This window comes from Pungitius pungitius, chromosome 13 (assembly GCF_949316345.1).
Source record: "Pungitius pungitius chromosome 13, fPunPun2.1, whole genome shotgun sequence".
Lineage (NCBI taxonomy): Eukaryota > Metazoa > Chordata > Actinopteri > Perciformes > Gasterosteidae > Pungitius > Pungitius pungitius.
In genome coordinates, this window is record NC_084912.1 from 8,358,671 (window position 1) to 8,379,807 (window position 21,137).

The 21,137-nt window shown below is 42.1% G+C and overlaps 2 protein-coding genes across 2 annotated transcripts; both read right to left on the minus strand.

Annotated features, from left to right (window-relative positions):
- Positions 1–2,957: 2,957 nt before the first annotated feature.
- ccar1 (cell division cycle and apoptosis regulator 1) lies at positions 2,958–17,069 on the minus strand. Its single transcript, XM_037465243.2, has 26 exons — positions 16,887–17,069; positions 15,724–15,885; positions 15,357–15,532; positions 15,067–15,243; positions 14,549–14,581; positions 14,197–14,393; positions 13,972–14,098; positions 13,288–13,401; positions 12,448–12,637; positions 12,149–12,293; positions 11,890–12,045; positions 11,183–11,408; positions 10,659–10,772; positions 10,240–10,406; positions 9,202–9,412; positions 7,968–8,051; positions 7,601–7,789; positions 7,219–7,410; positions 6,856–7,077; positions 6,645–6,774; positions 6,296–6,384; positions 5,764–5,904; positions 5,534–5,654; positions 5,225–5,407; positions 4,683–4,888; positions 2,958–3,960 (listed from the first exon to the last, which is right to left on the minus strand). Exons 2-26 carry the CDS (start codon positions 15,833–15,835, stop codon positions 3,880–3,882), a joined length of 3,783 nt encoding a protein of 1,260 aa, XP_037321140.2. The 5' UTR covers positions 15,836–15,885; positions 16,887–17,069; the 3' UTR covers positions 2,958–3,879.
- A 399-nt stretch (positions 17,070–17,468) lies between these two features.
- Positions 17,469–20,982, minus strand: zgc:110319 (uncharacterized protein LOC796111 homolog). Its single transcript, XM_037465244.2, has 8 exons — positions 20,869–20,982; positions 20,279–20,379; positions 19,994–20,129; positions 19,232–19,298; positions 19,022–19,133; positions 18,869–18,932; positions 18,074–18,248; positions 17,469–17,790 (listed from the first exon to the last, which is right to left on the minus strand). The coding sequence occupies exons 1-8, from the start codon at positions 20,979–20,981 to the stop codon at positions 17,722–17,724; spliced, it is 837 nt and encodes a 278-aa protein (XP_037321141.2). The 5' UTR covers position 20,982; the 3' UTR covers positions 17,469–17,721.
- Positions 20,983–21,137: the final 155 nt, after the last annotated feature.

A 21,137-nucleotide genomic window follows, 5' to 3' on the forward strand; every position in this document is an offset into this window, starting at 1 on the left:
TCTCTGCGCCGCACCCGAGGAAAATCGAGTTCCTGCTGCTCCAGCTGAACAGGGGCCCCCCTCTCTCTCTCTCTCTCTCTCTCTCTCTCTCTATGTCCCTCTCTCTCTGTCTCTCTCCAGTCCTGCTGGGGCCCGAGCAGCCTGCTGCTGGGAGACAAGCTAACGCTCAATAGAGGCTCTCATGTATCAGTTGACTAAAATATCAAACAGCAAGTAAGAGGGTGGTTGAGTTGTTTGTTTGACTTTTGTGTGGTCAGAAAGATTGCTGGAAACACTCAGAGATGGACAAATAGTGAGAAGAAGTTTACTTACCCCATAGGATGTGAGAGGGGAGCTAGGCTATTCGTTACCGGAAGGACTTCTCTCCATCACAGCTCATCCCTGAGGAACTCTATTCTGCGCAACACAGTCAAACGATGAAAAGAGCAGAGGATGAATCCTGCACAGCTCCTGAGGTGAAAGAAAGTTCAGCAAAGACACAGTCTGGTGCCGCAGTGAAGATAAAAGACACAGAGGGGGTGTTTGGTTAGTTTAGATTCTGGGGTTCAAAGTAGTCTTTTTTTGGCACAAAACCACACATATCATTCTGTTTGGGCTGAGATCTGAATGTGTGACTTATTGTGTCGCCGACCCAGGCACGATTGTCCAGGAACAATGCCGAGAGCAAACAAACCCTGAATCCCGGCAGGCCCTCGGGGGCCCTCTAAGCCGCGTGAGGCAGAGACTACGACCCTGACCCTCTGACGTGCTCATAGCATGCAGGGCGTAGATTATGAGGTTGAGAAGGGAATTTAAACAAAACTGCAGAGTCTGTGCAGAAGTGAGAATTGGTGAAACTAGTGGTTCTCAAACTGTGAAGCAGTGCGATTATTTTTCAGAAACTTTGAGAACTTTCAATATAGCAGAAGTACAGGGACTGCTTGTTGCCTCTCACAAGACAAAACACAGATCCAAGCGCAACATTGAGCACGAATTGAGACGCTGTTTCAAGTCTGCAACCCTGTTTTGAAAAGATGTTTTATAATCATGAGATGGCTCATTCATATCTTCACTAATTCGGTTTCGTTTTTCATAAACTACACTTTGTTATTATCTTGAAAAGATGTTCAGTGCAAAACAGGTTAATTACAGCCACAGGAAACTAGTTGCTGCCCAATATATATTATTTTTTGCAGATCGAGATAGTTAGAAGTGTAGAGGAGTCACAACATTTTATTTCAACAAAAATTTCAACATGTACAAATATATTGGGGCGGGTGGCTCGTGATCGTTTTTCTTCCTCCAAAGTGGGTCGTGACAGAAAAAGGTCTGAGACGCACTGGGTCAAAACCAACAATGGGACCAGTGTAACATCATGCTCCATAGATGGTCCGTAACCGCGCCCAGCGGCTTACTGAGCGATTTACATGAAGAGCGAGGGAGGCGACGCGATCACTGACCAAAACAAACTGCCTTGTTACCAACCCGCTTTGCTCCCACTCCTGGAGACTGGGAGCCAGCCGTGAAACAGCCTGATTGTCAGCAGACCGGTCTGTGAGTGCTGCAGCTCTTTGATACCAGGAGCTGTGGGTTAGAGAGGAGGGGCCGGGCGAGGGCCACAAAAGCCTTCTGTTTCAGCCCGGGAGTGGGGTTACCTGCTCTGCTCTCTGCTGTGGGGTCTGATTTCACACATATCATGTGCATGCACACGCATAATGCATGCAGGGCAAAATGACTTTTGGACTCTCGCCGAAACACACACACACACACAGCTGGTCCAGGAGTTTGAGGCGTGAAGAGTGTGCATGTGGTTCGTCGGGGGGACAAATGAGGTTTGTTTGTCGAGCATTCAGAGCCCGGCGACAGGACAAAAGCGGCCACATAACCCGAGTCCCGGGTGACAGATAGTCATTGTTCTGCGTAGGAAATGACATTGACAAGCTGCCGGGAGATGTTTTCCTGCTAAAGTAGGGTTTTTTTCCCATTTGTTTATGTGAACTGGGTCTCGTTCTTGGTGGGAAACAGCCAGTGTCACAGCTGCAGCCTGTCCCTAAAAATAACTGAAAAATAAGGAGTGAAGTTAAAAGGGACAAGGCAGCAAATGCTCCAACATAATGATATGAATTAAATAGTTTAATGCGCAGCGAGGTAAATCAGATCGAGATCTGCACTGTAGATTGGACGTGTTGACCATGTGAATCTATGGAAGACAAAGAAGCTATTCAATGACCAATAAATAGTAATAGCATGCAGAAGGAAAGCGTGCTCGGTGGTGTAGGGAGTGGGAGAGTAAACAAATGGTGCACTACATCGACAGGAGGTTAAATGTCCAGTGGCTAGAAGACATAAAAAGGAGGGAACAAAAGCTTCAAAAGATAAATGATCTACAAGAGGCTGAGAAAAAGGACCCTCCCTGTTCCTTCAAACTCCACAACAATGTCCATCAGTAATAATCTGGGTCCAAACTGTGTCAGGATCTCTCTCTAAGCACAGGGAAAAGTAATAAACTAGAAGATCAACATTATGTTCTTAGGCAAGAAAACACATTGAATAATGGAATACAGTCAAGCGTAGCAACAGTAATTTAACACTTGCAAATAACTAAATCACAATATAAATGTAATAATAGGAAAATCTACCCTTCAACCCGGGTATTTGGGGAGTGGTTAAGATTCCAACAATGACTGTTATACTGATGTAGAACTGTGCCGTGAACATACCGACGTCCATGTTAGTTCTTAAACAGTCTTCCTAAGGTACGAGTCCTCCCAAGTGGCCACAAAAGGACAGTGATGGGAGGTCAAAGATTTAGTGGCACATATTGTGACACCAATTACACTAAAGTGCCTGGACGTAATATCCAATTTTTCAATTAATTAAATATGCTAATCTTTCATTGAGCGTGTCGAGTTCTATCCCAGCAGGAAAAGCCCAGGAGTAAGTCACGACATTACACAACAAGTGGGAAAGACGCACTGTAGTGTTAAAATGGAACACTTTACTCTTGCACAACACATTCAGCACATTTTTAATATCAAAAATAAAATGGCCTTCTTTGGAGCACACTTCATCCCAATTGTGCCGCTTTTCCAGAAGAACCCAAACCAACGCACAAAAGTTCAGAGATTAATTTTAAAATGTTCAGAAGGTTTGTTCAGCAGAACACGCGTTGCGTTAATCTTTTGGTTTGTGTGTAGTTTCTTTTTCCAGACGAGACGGATGCTCATCACAGTAAAACATGAAACATGCAGCAGTTGGTGGATTAAGTCAAGAGCTGCTGACAGAAAAAAGGTCCAAGAGAAGACGGAACCGTGCATAGCCATATGTGAATAAAACAAAAAAACAGTTACATAGCCAAATTGAAGAACTACAAAACAGAACATGTTTATTGAACAGTTGTAGTTTCACTGCAGGTGGGGGCGATTTTTTCAAAGAAATCGTGTTTTAACCCCAAGAAACCGCTTCCTATCCTAAATTAGTGTGTTTTAAATATACAATTTTTATGAATTATCTTAAACATAAATAGCCTCATTCTTGCTCATTAGAAAAACAAACATATTTGCAAAGTACAACTCGCACAAACTGGCATTGTAATCTACAACAAAGCATTTTATTGACTAATAAAGCTAAAGTAATGGCAAAAAGAACAGTTAGCAACTTAACTTTCTATGAGCCAAAAATGCCGCAGTTGAAATCATTCTAAGAGGTAACGTCGTGGAAACAGATCTATTGCACACAGAAACCGGGTTCCAATTAACACTATATATCAAATAAGTCATACATGTAGGTGGGAGACATTAAGTCCAAATAAAACACGGCAAAAGAATGCTTGTTTAGGGAATATTTACAATTTGTAAGCTTATCGGTATTACAACTTCATGTATTTTAAGTGTCCCTCATTCATTCATTGGCTCCATTTGTCTGAGACGTCTGAATGTGGTCGCCGGTTACTTCATCCCCAGAATCCTCTACTTCCCCATCCTGAGAGAGACGGAACAACAACAAAAACAAACAAGTCAATACATCTCCTTTCCCACCTGTACTCTTCAAGTTAGTCCGATTCTTTCACTTTTATGTAAAAGATAACATCCCGGGTTGGACAGTGATGTCTATAAGGTGCATCGGCTGAATATCTCTTCCTTAAGAGTTCTGAAGTACAACATAAGAGGAAAATTGCCACAAACACTCATAGATAAAATATCTTGTAAGACTGGCAATACATGAACACAATACAGTGGAACTGTGTATTTTAATGATTTAATTCTCTTTTAAGTTAAAAGTTATTGAATTTAGTCGTCTCCACTCCAAGACAAACTGTAACTGTAACTGCCATCTTTGTGCTCATAGTTTAACTTAAATCTCTGGAACCCAGCTTATGCTCCCGTGTAGAATGATGTGGGGTTGACCCGGCAGGCAGAAGCCACAAACCCAACTGCTTGCTGAGAAATTGTGAATCACAGCCCTCTGCTGGACTTGCGATGCCACTGCAGCAGTTCAAAAACTACTCTTCCTTGGAGTGATCCTTTTTATAGCTACCAGCTGCTTTCCCTCTGGAACATAGATATCACGGAACCACACAGCTCTTTGTGTAAATGTGTGGTCATATCAGAAAACAAAAGGCACCAACAGTATGTTGGAATAATGACATTCTGTCACACTAGAGTTAAGGTTCTTTCCATCTTTTCTGTTAATCAATGTTGCACCTTCTTCATCACTGCCAGCAGCTCTTTGACGCTGGAGGTCAAAGCGCTGGACGTCTTGCTGATCTGGTCGAGGTAGATGTTCTTCTGCGCATCAGTGGCCTTGAGAGTCTGCTCCGTGTTACTCAGGGTGCTTTTCACCTCCTCCAGCTCCTTGGACAAGGCTTTGTTAGCTTGCTCCACCTGAGCTTTAACCTTTGAATCTTCATCTGGACACGACAGAGTGAGATGGAAGATTAGAAAGAGGACGGGGTCATCAACAAGCCAAATCATACTTCTAAAATGTAATTAAATAGCACTTGAGAAATTGATGATAGTTTCTACTTTGTACATGGAAGTTAATAATGTGCCAGTCCACATTTCAGAAAATCCCAAAAGTTAGAATACTGAATGGAGTGAGACTGGGCGTCTTTGTAGCAAAGCTCAAATTGAGCCAGATCATTGTCCAGAGGGACTTCTGACACAGAGTGTAGCCTGCATCTCATTGGAATGTGAAATACATTTCTAAATATAGCATATACAGTATAAAACAATTCAAATCATACCCATTTTGGCATCTAGCACCATGAGTTTCTGTTCTATTTCCTCTCTTGCTTTCTCACTCTTCTCCAATTTCTGCATCATGCTGCCAATGTCGACCATGGCTCCGTTATACACAATCAGATTTCCGGACTCGCTGCCCTCGGACTGCGCACAAGCTTTAGAAGCAGGAAGTAGTCCGCGGTTACCTAACATGGATAGAAAAATATAATTTAAGGAAAGGAAAGAACTCGCCATAGCAGCCCTTTTCCTGCAGCTTCAGATAAGATTATGACAAAAATGTTGCATCATTGAAACGTAATAGAAACACTTACCTATGAGGTTTTCAATGTGAGCTTCATTGAAGAAAGGAATAGGCTCGTCTTTTCCCCTGTCAGTCAGTTTACGGTAGTAACAAGACTCTCTGACCACCGGCTTGTTCAACAGCTTCTTTATCTGCAGACGTACAACGGGCAGTGAGTGAATAAGACCAGAGACGAAGTACCCTCAATGCACGGATCCAGAAACTAACTGGAACAAAGCTTAGGTCTGCGTATGTGATCACCTGAGCGCGGGAAAGGTGCAGTCCCAGAGTGTACAAGATCTCCTCCAGGTCTCTCTCCAGCAAATAGCCACAGTGGCTCTGGTCAAAGTAGACAAAGGCCATCAGTAGCTCCCGGTTGTGTGTGACCATCTGCTTCTTCTCCTGGTGGGGACGACAGAATTATGGTATATCAGTCCCTTCATAATATGCCTGAATACAAAATGTATGTTGATGATGATTACCGTTAAACCATTAAACAAACAAAACTGAGACTATTGAAAGATTAATGCTATCAGTTACTTAAACTTGCATTCTCCCACCTTGTGGCCTGGAGGGAGAATGCAGGTTTAAGAAATTCAAACAATTGGCTGTACATCATAACAGGAGGTTGCTGCCTGCCACAGAGTCATTTTAAGCAGATCCAAGAATCTGGCATCAGTTGATGGACAAAAAGTACACCTACTGTACAATCACAGCTGCAACGTTACCATTGAGCACTGCATACTCATATTAAATAAATAATAAATTCTATCACAATACTACATTGACCAACCTTGTCTTTAGAGGACCTCTCTTTGGACGACTTGCGGTCATCCTTACGGTCTTTCCGGTCTCTGTCATTGGAGTCGTCATCATTATTGTCTGTGGAATATCAATTGAAATATATAGTTGGAACATGGTTCGACGAGGTGGAACAAGAGACATCTTGTAATTGATTACCCTGTTCTGGCTTTAATGACTGTGACAGTGGATACAGGTATTAACTAAAAAAACAAAGCATTGTATTACTCCACCGAAGGCCTCAGAACTTTTGGAAGTGTTATCCATCACAGCTTCAGCGTGGTGCATGGTTTGTCATCATTGGCCAAATCACATTTGAATTTAAAGAAAACGTGCAGTACCATCATCATCGTCATCCTCTGCCTCTTCAGCCTCCATGGGGTCATATTCTTCAGCATTGGCTGTGCTGCAATCATCTTCATTCTCCTCTTCGTCTTTAGACGACTCCTTTTTCACCAATTTCTCGTCGCACTGAAAACACAAGTCATACAAATAATGTGAGCACATCTTTTGTTGAAAAACGAAAATACGAGCTAGGTTTGAGAGGCTTGCCTTTTTCTTTTCGTCCTCATCTTCTTTTGCCTTCTTTACTACTGGACCCTCTGTCTCCTCTTCTTTTTCCTTCTTTATTTCACGCTTCTCCATCTCCTTTTTGACTTTCTTCTCCTTTTCCTTCTTGTCATCTTTGTGTGGAAAAGCAGCCAGGACTTTATATATGCGGTAGCCAAAATCTCTCTGCAGCATCTCGTTAAACAGCTCGGCAAATAAGGAAACCTGTACATAAAAAGAGGGCAGTTCGCGGTCAACCTCAATGACAGTCATTTCACATTCAATTGTTTTTCATACATCATGATGTATTCCATAGATACGCTTGATGTCTAACACAGCATTGAAACTGTGACCGGTGATGCTTACCTCAAAAGAGTGCTCCTTGTTGTCCTCCAGTCTGTAGTCCAACAGCACACTCAGGGACATTACACTGCAGTCAAACTTGCCGTTCTTGGCGGCCCAGTTTGGGTGGACGATGATGGTGGGCTCATCAGGGAGGATGTATCGCCTTTCTCTCCGCTGGCGCTCGAGCTCCTCCTGCTTCTTCTTCTCCTCCTCCTAACAGAAGAATAATTCAGTTAGAAGAGCAATTGCAACTTTTTGAATATCAGCCTTATTCTAAAATACTGAGGGGAAAAAAATAAATAAAAATAAATGAACTGCAAGGCAGTTTCCAACATATGGACACGTCCATGGTCCTGGTACCACAATAACAAAAACATAACTTATGTAATAAAATCCTCTGTACCTCTCGGTCTTCTTCAGTGCGAGATGGCTGCTCTTCCTCAGCAGCCTTTATCTCAGGTTTCTCAGGCTCCATAGACTCCTCCACCTGCTCCTCCACCTTCAGCTGCTTGGTAAGACGGGCAATTAGCTGCGACTTTAACCCCTTAGAGCTTAGTGAGCGACAATCAAGCTCTTTGCGCAGGTCATTGACCTACAAGGGGAGAAATCAAGGACATGGGATACGTTATAAAAAGAGGTAATCTTAACATTTCTAAATGCAGAATACATACAAATGATCATTGGTTTGGTCTGAAGACCGTTCATCCAAGCTCATTCCATGTCTGTTTTCATAGCTCTCTCTGTGCCGAGGATTTGTCTTTGAATCTTACCTTCATTGATTTCGGGTCAAGTTTAGCCCAGTGGGTGGGAATACTAACGTCCTTTGATTCATCGTCATCCTTCTCTTCCTCCTCCTTGACAGGAAATCATTAAGATAGACAGGCAGAGAGACAGAAAGAAGGAGGTGGGACAGCAAACAGTCAGTACATGGTTCAAGGCCTGGCTGAGCTTTTAAGTTGATCCGTGCAAGAATCAAGGTAATCTGTCTCTCATTGTCTCGGCCTAGTGAGCTCTCGACTGTGTTTAAGTCCACTGCTACTGAAGCGTACACAGGGAAGCCCCCTAGCCCCTAGCTCAACAGAAATGCCCACCAGCAGCCAATCAATCAATCTGTGGAACACAAAAAAAAGGTAAAAAATCAATGAGAGGCGTGTCCAAAAGGTGTGTCGGTACATCGGGGTGAACTGAAGCTGGTCTCCAAACGGAGTGAGGATAGGGAGGCCCTACCATGGTCTATGACTGAGGTACTGGTCATTTATGAGTTTTATACACCTACGTCAGAGAGGAGCCATGTGTCCAACCCACTGCCCTGGAAAAACCAAAGTCTACATATAGTCCAAATGAGAAGGTAAAATCCAAACAGACAAAACAGCACTTTAGGGAGGTTCTCTTTTTGAAATCAGACAATATTGATGTAGAAAATCATATGTAAATACACGGCATTTACACACAACTGACTCCACAGATTCCAGCATAAAGAAATATTTTAGATCCCAGTGGCACAAAATCCCACCCAGGTCAATTTTGAGCGAAGATCATTGTTAAACAAATTTCGCAAGCACCCACATTCAAAGCAGGTTAAGCAAGTAACGTTTTAAATAATGCACAACAAAATACGAGGATTAGCGCAGCAGATTATATCTCGATTGGCACCCAATTATGAGACATTTGAGAAGCTGGAAGCTGTTTTATCAGTTGTGATCAGGGCCTACACAACACAACCTAGTCTCACTGCTTCCACTGTATGTGTCTGCTGGATGTGAGGGAAGGTGGATGTGCTGATGGAAGAATTTTAGGCAGAGGAGAGGGGAGGGGACAGGTGGAGGAGTAAACAGAAGACGCCTAGGTGAGGTTTGGTGGAACAATAATCTGCCTGTGCGTGTGTGCGTGCATGGTGAGGTGTGCATTGTGTCTGATGTGTGTCTGGGGTTTGTTTTGTTTTGTAATTCCTGTGCCTTCCTGTGAGAAGCGGAAATGAGAAGAGAGGGATTAGCGGTTCAGTGCCTGTTCTCCATCCGCCTCCTTTCGCTCAGCCGACAGCTTCTCGGCCAGCTGCTCCCGAAGACGCCGTGACAGCACCTCCCACTCTGAGCGGGTGGGAAGACAATGCCAAACATCCGGAAGAAACAAAACCACTGTCTCCACATGAGCAGGGACTGTCCGCCCCTTGTGTGTCTCCTCCGGCCGATGATAGCGAATCTCTGCAAAACGATACCTGTCGCAAAGGAAGAAGGTGCATTGGAAAGAAACATTTTGGTCAGGGCACAGTATAAAAGGCAAGCCTTGCTAAGGCGAGCCTTCTACAGCTACCCCCTCCCATCAGCTCAATGAATGACAGCACAGATCATTGCATTGAGCCCTTTCCCACACAACACAGTATAGACAACTGGACCCAGTCTGCAGCTCTCCAACTGTTGTCACAGGTTACGGCAGCCATTTTGAGAAAGTTGACGGACATTCACAGGAAATAAATCACATCTCCAAAATCACCCCCATTATAGCTTCAGCCAATTATGGATGAGTGTTCTGCATTTAACCTTGGATACACTTAATGCACTAAATTAGGGTTGTGCAGAGAGACAGAATAAACAGGACAGTGAAAGCCAGTTAAATATATAAGATATTTAACAGGAAGAAAAGAATAAATGAATTAAAAATAGCTTTAAAAACGCAAATGGTAGTGTTTCCTGGTCCAGGCTGCCGTTTCCAGCCACAGTCCATGCGTAAGGTTTTTCATCAAAATGAAATAAGCATATAATGTTTATATTTAAAAGTATGACAGAAAGTGAAAGCCAAGACGACGACAACACACAAAAAGAACACCGCACGGGACAATAAATAATAATGTTAAATAAAAGGCAGCAAATCAATAATACATTAATCATTAATATAAAAAGGAAACACAAAATCTCGTGTCCAGGATGACAATTTGTATAGAAGTAGTCAAGGTGGCAGCATATTACAACTCAATTTGGGATTTTAGAACCAGGTATAACACAATTAATAGTAAAACCAAGTATCAATTAGAATAACAGCTCTTACCACTGAGTGCACAGACTAAGATCTATGCCTGTGAGTGCCTTGCAACAGCGTATTGCTGTCTTTATAAGGACCGAGGGATCCTTCTCTGGGTCAGCACCATCCAGAGAGGGAGACCAGTGACCACCAATGGCCATGGCCTCATCTTTACCTCTCATTCCCACCAAAAACTAAAAAAAAGAGAAAGACAGACGGTACAAGGGAGAGCCACAAAGTAGAATAGGTTAGATGGGAATTGGGAATGGCAGAATTGATGGGTGGGTGTGGAGGTTGGAAAGAGCAAAACACCCAGCAGCGTGTCCAAGTAATTGTACCTTTGGAGGATCCACGGTAAACAGACCAAAACAACACGCGTAGGAGTAAACTTCAAATAGGAGATCAGCGCATGTGCAAGGCAGAAGCATGGAGAACGTGTGATGTACCTTGATGAGTCTAGCAGGATGTTGGAAGGAGTCTTTGACTTCCTGGGAGTCCTCTGCCAGAGCACAGGACTTGTGATAGAGCTCTTCGATACTCGGGTTAGCCAGAAGCATCACCTACATTTTAAATAGAGACCACAGTTGAGCTATTATTATATAAATACTCAAAATCTTTTTCTCAAAGTTACAGATTGACACAATATTAAAAAAACATAATGGAAGTAACAGAACAATGTTGTCGTTTTTCAGTTTCTTTGCAAGGGGGCAGTGGAACGAGGGTGAGCTGCGGTATCAGACAACCCCAGTGTCCAGTTGCACTAACCCCAGCTGTTGTATCCTCACAGCATGAAATCTGATTAAATTGTTTGTTGTTGCCTGACCAGCACCATCAACTGCACTGCGGTTAGCATGCTAGTTACCTAATTTATCGGCGCACACACACTAGCGTTTATAGTCCTCCTGGCCATCTCGTCATACAGAGTATGAAACATACACTGGTGTGATGAATTTGTCATTGGCAGGCAAACCTTAGCACTGTAGGTGTGGTTGGCATCAGGAGGGTCCAACACAGCTGTATTCTTGACTAGAGGATCCACCTCTTTGTGTAAAATGTGGAAGTTGCAGGCGTTGCTAAGCCCAAAGGGTCTTGTGAGGGGAAATGCATCCACCCAGGTGAAGACGGCATTAAAGAAGTCGCTTGGAATGTAGAGGCTCTGGTAGCGCCTTCGCAGCTCCATCATGTCACAGTTGGAGCTGCAGAGCCCACAGAGAACAGTTAAGACATTTAAGGTTGTTTCCCATAAACTAAAACCGTTGACTGACACGTGGGGATTGGGATCATTTCAGGGGGTCGCAAGACATTATAATCAAAAATATAATTTAGACTGGTACTCAGAATACTATGTTTTGCATCCGATTGCCTGTAGCAGTTATATAAGATGCCTCAGAATAGATTTTATTTAGTGGTTTTAAGTCACTAATTTGCCTGCAATTTAGTTTTTTACTGAGGATGATGGGGGGTTTAAAGGAATGCATAAAAATGCCTGATATTGGAGCATATTGGATGATGCCTAAGTGAATATGGCCTCTTGTGAACACCACCTGATTAATCTATGCCATTCTGGACTGGAAAAGGACTACCACAGGACTATCGCACAACTGACATGTTGACATGCAGCCAAATTACACATTTCAGAGAAAGACAGCATGAAGCACTGTAAAAGGTTTTACTCACCCATCTAAGCTGAATTTGGAAAACTGGACGGTGTAGCGAGGTACCACCCTGCGAGGCCGGCGAGGTGAGCGGTCCCGTCTGGGAGAGCGTTCTCTGGATCTTTTGCGTGTAGGCGAGCGTTCTCTTGACCGCCTGCGCTCCCGATCTCTGTCTCGACTAAAGAATTGATGAGTAAAGACGCCATGATGAATAACTTATGCTGAAGGTACATTTTAGACAAATATCGGATCATCTGAAGTGATATCTATCAGAATCTCACCTGCGTTCCTCTTTTGTTCTGAGGATGAGCTCTGGGCCTCGGTCATTTCGACTGGGGAAACGAGGTGGAGGCTCAATGCGGCGTACAGGCTGCGGCTGTGGCATGAGCCTCACAGGAGGCTGAAGCAGACCCCCTTGGAACACATCTAAACAGGGAAATAATGCCTGTTTAATCACTCACCATAAAGATTGATGGATAGCTTTGATTTTTTTTTACTCAATGGGCCAAAATAACTCCAAAAGATACTAGTGACAATTTGTCCAAAATTAGATAAATAATCTCTCTGACAAGTATTTCACCTTTGGGCAGAGGCTGTGGTAGCAGAGGCTGAGGAGGGTTTTGGAGGAGAGGGGCTAGAGAGACAGCAGACAGCTGGGCCTGCAGGAGGGACGGAGGGGGAGCCTGGGTTGGAACACTGAATGTGGTTGGGGGAGGAAGCGACTGCATCATGGAGGGTGCTGCCTTCATCATGTTGGGAGGTGGGTGATTCTGGAAAAAGGTCAGTTAAGCGCTAGTTCAGAAGACGAGTTCAAAGACGTTAAAATGGCCGTCACTGAGTAACAACAAACAATATGTACTGCACAATATCTTCACTGGCTGCATGAAAGAAAAAAGGATATTTTATGTTGATATAAGTAAGGCACAGATTCAATTGGTACCGATTTCAGGGGTACTTCAAACATTTATCCAAGGATTACTTTACTAAATAAAGAAATGTACTATAAACATTAATAAAATCCAACACAACCTCTTAATATATACTTTTCTGACATCCACATGGTCCACTGTAGAGAGATTAGCTGATTTAAATATTGAGTGTGAAAGTACCTCTGTAACTTAAGTTTGTTTTCAAAAGAAAATATGTATATGATCTGGGAAAAAAGGTTGTAGTGTACTGCACAATGAAGCAGTAGTATTACAGCAGTGTCTCTGTGAGGTGAATTAATGTTCTGGTAATTCAATTTTGCAATGAGGGCAAACTAAAAAAAAGAAGCAAAAACTGCAGTTAAGAATAGATATAACTGTGGTCATATTTTAACGTGAATAGGTTAAGCAAGCAGAAAACAAAAAAAGTCCAAGAAAGAAACTGAGCAGGGAGAAGGGCCAACAAAGGGTGGGATTCAAAGGCAGGGGGTTACATTTAGTCTGTTGTCCAAAGCGGAGTGCATGTCCGAGTAGCGCAGCTGCATCCCTTGCTCACTGTAAAGGTTGCCAAGCTGTGGAGAAGCTTGAGGTAAAGGCTGCTGCTGATGCTAGAAGGAAATGAGAACACATCAGTCAATTAAAGACACCGAGGCATGGATATCAAACCTGAGAACAATATACATTAGGATTCTTATAATGAATGACTAATCCAGATGAATTGTCCAGGACTTAAAGTGATAAAGTGAAGCTGTCGATCTCACTTTCGGAAATAATTTAAACATACATTTGTAATTTTCACCATTTAGGTTCAATCACAAAAAGGAAAGTCAGCAACTGTTTCAGATAAGACGAATATATACCCTCTTTGAAGGACTGGACTGTAATTCTTTTGACATTAAAAGTTATTTTGCATACCTTAATGAAGCATCAGGACTCCTTTTTAAATTTTGGACAAACTGTATCCTTAAAACTAAAAGTAAGCATGAATAGAATAAACAAAGTTTGTCTGTATACATTTCTGCAGACAAAAGGGACATTTTGATTGTGTTTATACCACTACCGAAATTCTAATTGGGAATTCATGTACAAGCAGAAAATTCCCTGTTTGTGTAAATGTACCAAACCATGTTGTCTGCTCCTTGCTGAGGAGCAGAGTACAACCGCTGAGTTGTTCTTACCGACTGGTTTGCTAGCTGAGGTAAGGTCTGGATGCGCTGGGCATTCCACTTGAAGGGCATGTTTGGGTTGTACACAGCTTCCACCAGGACCCTGTCACCCACCTGAGGAGTTTTCCCCTTTACGGCACTGAAAAGATGCCCCCCATAAAAAACATTTATAACCTTTATGCATACAATAGAGACAGCCATTTAACAAGCAAAATTGTTTGAAAGGCACTATTTTACCTAAGCTGAAAGAAGACATCTTCATCTACAAAGCCAAATGTGTCATGTAACTTGTTGACGACACCAGTGAAAACTCGCTGCTTCTGTGGCTGCGTCTGCTGTTGATGACTTGAACGTGGAGTTGGGTATGAAACGGTAATCTGTGCTGTCTGCTGGGGGTTGGACAAACTTAAGCTGGTGGGCAAGGCGACGGGGGGCTGCAGGAAAAGAAGAAAGGATAAATACATTTTTAAAATGCTGCTTTGATGGCATGTGAATAAGTGAGTACACCATCTCAATTGCACAGTATAATGGGATGGACCTATGACAGAATATATGATCAACAGAAAGAAAATGTGTTTTTTCACAGTACCTGAGAAAGCAGTGCCTGTTGAGGCTGGGGAAGCTGTAAAGAAAGAATAAACAGAAAATAAGAGTCACCATTGTGACATTACAGCTCTGTACAGCCCATGGTTGTGTTTAATAGAGTCAGTGGACAAAAAAGGAATATGACAAACAAAAGATGAGATTCCAGGAGTCAATTGAAATCCTATTCAAAAAAGGAATAGTATAGGGGATTTTACACACAGATCCCATTCTAGTGCATTAAAAAAAAGTATTGCTCTATGACGAAGCCCAACCTGAGATTTTTTCCCTAACATTGAAATGACCAGTGTGTGAGGGCTTTAGCAGCAAAGGTGAGGTTTCATATTGCAACCAAATTAATACCACATCCCCCATTCCTCCATTTTCAACTATGGCGATCGTAGAACTAAAATGACCACGTCATTTATGTTATCTAGTTGAAACTCACCAACGTCTTTTTCATTGCAAATATGAGCAGAGGACTTTCAAAATAAAATGAGATTAAACAAAAGCAGCCTGTTTCACCTGATGCGGTACATTGTACAGTTGCTGCGGAGGGGGTTGCTGTTGTTGTTGTTGCTGCTGCTGTTGTTGTTGTTGCTGCTGTTGCTGTTGTTGTTGTTGCTGCTGCTGGTGCTGTTGCTGCTGCTGATGTTGTTGTTGTTGCTGCTGATACTGCTGGAGGGCTGTATTGAGCTGAGACTGTATATGATACAAATAAGATAGTAGTTAATAGTTTATTACAGCTATAGATGTGACAGCGGAAAGAAGCATAGATTGCTTAGTGTGCTTCTGTCTCCATAGCTCTGACCGACCTGCTGTAGTGCTGCTGCGGCAGCTGCTGCTGCCTGCTGCTGCAAGGCAGCATTTTGCTGAGACAGCTGATAGTTTGCAGCAGATTGGTTGCTGAGAGAGGCGGCAGCCAAGGCAGACTGTTGAGAATAGACTGACGGGGATGCTCCAAGAAGAGATGGCTGCTGCACACCAAGAGCTGCAAATAGGTGAAATAAGGCCTGCCATTCAGAGAGGTGTTAAAAATTCAAATGAATGTGTAAAAAGGGATCGGGCAGGTGATGTGACAACAAAGATAAAGACTAACTCCATATAAATAAAAAGGCATACGTAATTTTGGTGTAAACGGGAGAGAGGGAATGAAACTGGCCCCTGGTTTGCTACACTCACAATGCAGGCTATTGAGGTCCAGGGTCGGTACGGAGTGGCCTTGCTGGGACACTGATGTGGCAGCAAATTGAGTCGCCCACGGCGGGTTCTTCTGTCCCCCAAATTGGGCCATGACTCACTGGTGTAAAAGACAATCTCTCTTCTCCAGGCCAATGCTTGTCACTAGAACGATGACCAATAAAGAGTGGAATATTAGAATGAAGAAATTAGACAAATACAACATATTTGGAATTTAAAATTAAGTAACTTAAACAGTATCCCCACAACACAGTGCAAAATTAAAGCATATGAATCCCAATGAGCTAATTTGGATTAACATAGCACGTCAATCTTTGTAACTTTGTAACGTGGTAAGCCAATAAAGCTAGCGATGTGGGGTCAAGTTAGTTGCATTACATGTCCTTTAGCTGACGCTTTTATCCAAAGGGACTTAAAATAAGTGCATTTCAACCATAAGGATACAAACCCAGAAAAACAAGAAACAAGAAAGTGCACTTTCATCAAATAAGCATTGTTAGCTAGTAACGTTGCTTAGCGTTAGATGTGACAAATAACGTATTCAAAACACACGCAAGTTAGTATCAAAACATGCTCACGTTAACCTCGATTTCAGCATTGCTCCGTAGATTATTAACTGCTTACACAGCAACCTCTACAGGCTCAAGCGCATTCTGGCTAAAGTTAGCCACAAACTGACAGTGGGCTAGCACATGCAGCTAACAAGTTAACGTTTAACGTCCAGCTACCCATCTATTGCCGTTACTGTTGTGGTACACTGAATAGCGTTAACTAAACACCTTTGTTTCATCCAAAATAGTGCATTTATTGTATGGCTTGTTCAACATTGGTACATTTAAACATGGCATCACCACTATAAGAAAGGTATAACGCTAGTAGCTATGGATAGCTAACGCTAGCTGGCTAACGCTTAGCATTGGGACGTTGTTAGCTTTGTTGCAAGGTTAGCCTCGTGCTGGATGTGTTTTCTTAAGCCAGGCCCGAATTAACGTTCGCCGTCTGCAAGTAGCTGGTCAACAGCCAGTGTTTTAAACAATACAAATGCAACTCATCTCTTAACACTACTAATAATTGCATTTGAAATACTCACAACAACAAACACCGTAAAGGTTTTTATTAAAACATTGGTAACAGATCTGGCTTACCGCTGTCCTGCACCGGCTAACGTAGACATGAACTGCGCATGCGCGGATGGACAAACGGCTGCCCTCGGCAGTCGAGATTTACTCAATAAGTATTATCGATTAAATTGTTTGCTATCCCTAGGGGGCCGTGCTTCTCTCAACTAACGATATCATGTCCCTGTATCGTTATTTTATTCCTTTTTTCTTCGATATGTCAGGATTCAACTGGAGGGACAACTAATTCTGAAGAAAAAAGAAAAACCAAATAATGGCTTTCATACTGTGAACTTTGTTTGAAACTGCTACAGTAAATTGAAAGAATGGAGAACAAAGCACACATCACACAAGTTTTGTCGGCAGTTAGACAGCAATCTCCCACTAGTGGAATAATTAAAGCCCAAATTACATTTTATTCTATTTCTAGATGAGCATTAACAAGCAAAATGCCAGTAAGTAAATGGCATCAACAACGGGACAACCTCCTCAAATCTTCATTCTGCATGGCCGTAACCAACGTCAAATCATTTACAATATTTCCATTTTAAGAAAATATTTTTTCAAAGCATAAATATTTATAGGAATAAATACTTCACAACATTCATAGTCAACTTCACAAAATATTTTAACTTGCTTGAGGAATGACTGTATATACTTTGATCACTGGTATATAAGTCCATTTCTTGGTGACAGTGGCATTCAGTACACATTACAGCGTGAACTCTTTACAGTATATAATATGCACACAAAATAGCACATCTCTATTTCTCCTTGTTAGGATTGTGCAATAGTAATTGGGGGAAATTCTGCATGGGCTGTGTTTTTACACAGAGGAATAAAACTGTCTTCAAGGATTTATTTATTCTTGTAATTTCCGTTCCAGCTCTGAGAAAACCGTTGCATTGATTTCATCCACTTCATCTTCCACCTGGGCAAAACAGACATTAGACAGAATTTAAAATAGGCATACAATTTTGAAATGTTTTAAATGCATTGTAAATACAAGTAAGTAATTAAACATCTACTGTCTAGCTTCATTTCTCAGCTGTTAATTAGAATGGGATCACATCATAATATCCTGCATGTGATAATTTAAATATTGATACAGAAACTTTTTTTAAAAACCCTGTCATGAAAACAATTGCGAATCTCGGTTTCAAAATAAAAGCTCTGCAAAAATCTCTGCTTATCTACAAAAACTGGTTAGTCACCTGTTCCACGTTGCTCACTTCTGGGACATAAAACTGCAACATGTTCTGAATGCCGTTCTTAAGGGTAACTGTGGAACTGGGACACCCTGTGCAGGAACCAACCAGCTTCAGCTTGACTGTGCCTCCTTCAAACCCCTTATAGATGACATCTCCTCCATCCTCCTGCACTGTAGGTCTTGTGAGTGAAAGAGACCACATTCATTTGTTCAGAACAAAGAAGCCAAAAGGACAGAGATTAAAACCTGTTATCTTAGCATGACTGTTGTTTACTACACTGTGGTCATCATTGTTAGGAGAACTCGGTAAAGAAATATCTGAGAAAAACTTTGGCCTTGTTCAGACCGGTTATCAATATGTGTCTTGGGTGTTAATTCACCCAAATGGCATTCAGGACACAAAGAGGTCTGATAGCAGTGTAAAATGAAAGTGTTCCAGGCAACATTGAATGGCTGCCGACTTAAAACGAGTGTGTTACACAAGAATGTGATCCAGATTAGCTTGTAGCTTGTTTCTAGGTTGAGAAAATGTATCCGAAATGGGCAAAATGTATATTACTACGCCTTCCTCCTAAAGCTTAAAAACAACAACGCAATAAGAATGAATAAAGTAAGAGGTATAGACAAATAGAATAAGAAATGAGGTAAGAAATATGAACAATACAACTGAAATGTTCTGGTTGTTCCGAGGAATACAAGAGTGATTTCCGCTGCAGCCGCAAAAGTTAATTGGCAAAAGTCGCAAATGATCTTAAGCACTCAGTTTTGCTAAATAGACTTGTGGTTATTTCTTTTGTACCTGATTCTGGTGTCCAGAAGTTCCTTTATCATAGAGACAATATCATCATCATCTTCAGAATGACCTGAAAAAGGAAAATGTACAGAGGGGATATTTCCACAGTATACAGTCAAACTGTGCTACGTGACCTCTATGTGGACATTGCATACTCACTGCTTTCATTGTGCACTGCCCCCGTTGTTATGGGGTCACCACTCTCAAAGAAATTAGCAATAGCCTCCAAAGCGTGACGCTTAATGTCTGTCCATTCCACATCCTCATCTGTCTGACAGGAAGACAGAGATTGCGCTTGTTGATTCTCCACAAAGATTTTATAGGAACAGACTCAAAGACACGAGCCGTGCGAGAACATTTAATACTTACTTTGGTGACTGTGATGAAGTCAGGGCCATAGAACACACTCTTTACTCCTTCAATTTCAAACAGGTCCCTGAAAGAGACACCTTATCATGTTACATGAAAAACATACAGGGGATTCATGTTAGTTCATTTAGTGATAAGGACTTCCCCTTCTGCTGGCTGTTATCTAGAGTGTCACTGCCGATTGCACTACGTTTTACAACGTCGGCGTTGATGCCAAGAGAAGACTAAATGTATCAGCAAACAAAATATGTCCGCACAATTCTTTCAAGCAGGCAGAAGCCCTGGAGTATCACATACTGTAATTGGAACAGGATGAATTCGTAGCTAATACTGTGTGTACTATTCTACCAAAGTCATCCCTGTCAGAAATAAACAATCAACCACAAACACCTCAATGCAGATAATATTCATTGTTAAACTATTTGCTTTTTCAAAACACATCCGTCATGCATTTATTTCAACTCATAAACACCAACAACTTAGTAAACAAAAATCCCATTGCCCAAAACAATGAACAAAAACAGATATAAATGTGTGAGTTATGAGTGTGCAGATTTTGAAAAAATGTCTGCGTGCCTCACTTTAGGGAGGACAGAAGTCCCCTCTCCCCTCAGTTTGTTTTTTACAATATGATTTCTTAACATGAGAAACAAGTCAATCCCGCCCTGGTGCTTCAGTCCCAAAGATGTGAGTGGGATTTTCCCCCTTTGAATTTATACAACAGCGCAATGTGAAAGAACAAGCATGAAGGTGGGACAGAACCTGGCTAAAGGTGAACATCCAGCCGAGCTCGGAGTGGGAAAGTCAAGCGTCCCACTTCCTAGGACAGGTTTACCCGGGAGAAACTTCAAGCTTCTGGGGTTTGGAGTGTCTTGAGTCTGGATGGACAGCTGTCTTACTGAAATATATAGAACAGAACAATGCTCTTTAATAAATAAAAAAAAGCTGTGTATATTTTTTCCCTTCTTCTTGGTTTTATTGAGCAATGTGTTAGCAAAAAGATGAGTGAGTAGGTTATATTTAGGTGTCCACGCAATGGTTTCTCACTGGAGAAGTGAGGGGTTCCTTTCCCGGACAGAGGTTGGACTTTGCCGAAGACCTGGGTCGAGCACCGTGATTGGTATGAGCTTCTGGTCTCCACGGGGCACCTTCAAACGCAAAGAACAGGTGTCTGTCAACTAAAGACCGAAGCAAATGAATTTCCCCAAAAGGGATTTGATTCGTTATGTGTCTCTGGCAGTTAAACGCAGAGTCGGTTGTTTGGGTGTTTTGGTGTAACGTTAAAAGTACACGAAGTGGTAACAGCTGATAAGTCTCCAGTCCAAGCTGGCTAACGCTAGCGGCTAACTCACATGCGCGTGACCTGGAAGGACCGAAAGACACGTGTGAAATCAAACAAGACAAAAAAGCAAAACGTAATCACGGCAACTGTGTGGGTATCTCTGCCCTTTAAAGTATATGGAAGAGAGCGACAAACCGTTAACGTGTCGCAGTTTGTTTTACTCCTCCGTAGCTTAGCTCGCTCAACGTATAATCGCAAACACTCGTCGGCATGTCCCGTTCATATTTAAGACCAGCATTGTAACGTATTATATCAGAAATACAAGGTGTGTACGAACAATATGAAAGGGTCAAACCTAAAGTTAGGCATATTTCTTGTCCGTAACAACTGCTTAAGTCCCCATCGCATGTGCGCCGCCATTTTGTTTGTTTTGAAGATGAGGACCTCCAGCGGCGGAATGAAGCACATTGCGGTTTAATATCCGTTTATTATATTTATCTTTTATCCGTTTATGTCGGCAGGGAAACATCAAATTAATGTATTGTAATTAAGAGACACAAGTCAAGTCAAACACAAGCCAAATAAATAAATACATGTCTTTATTTTCTCATATATTTATTCTAA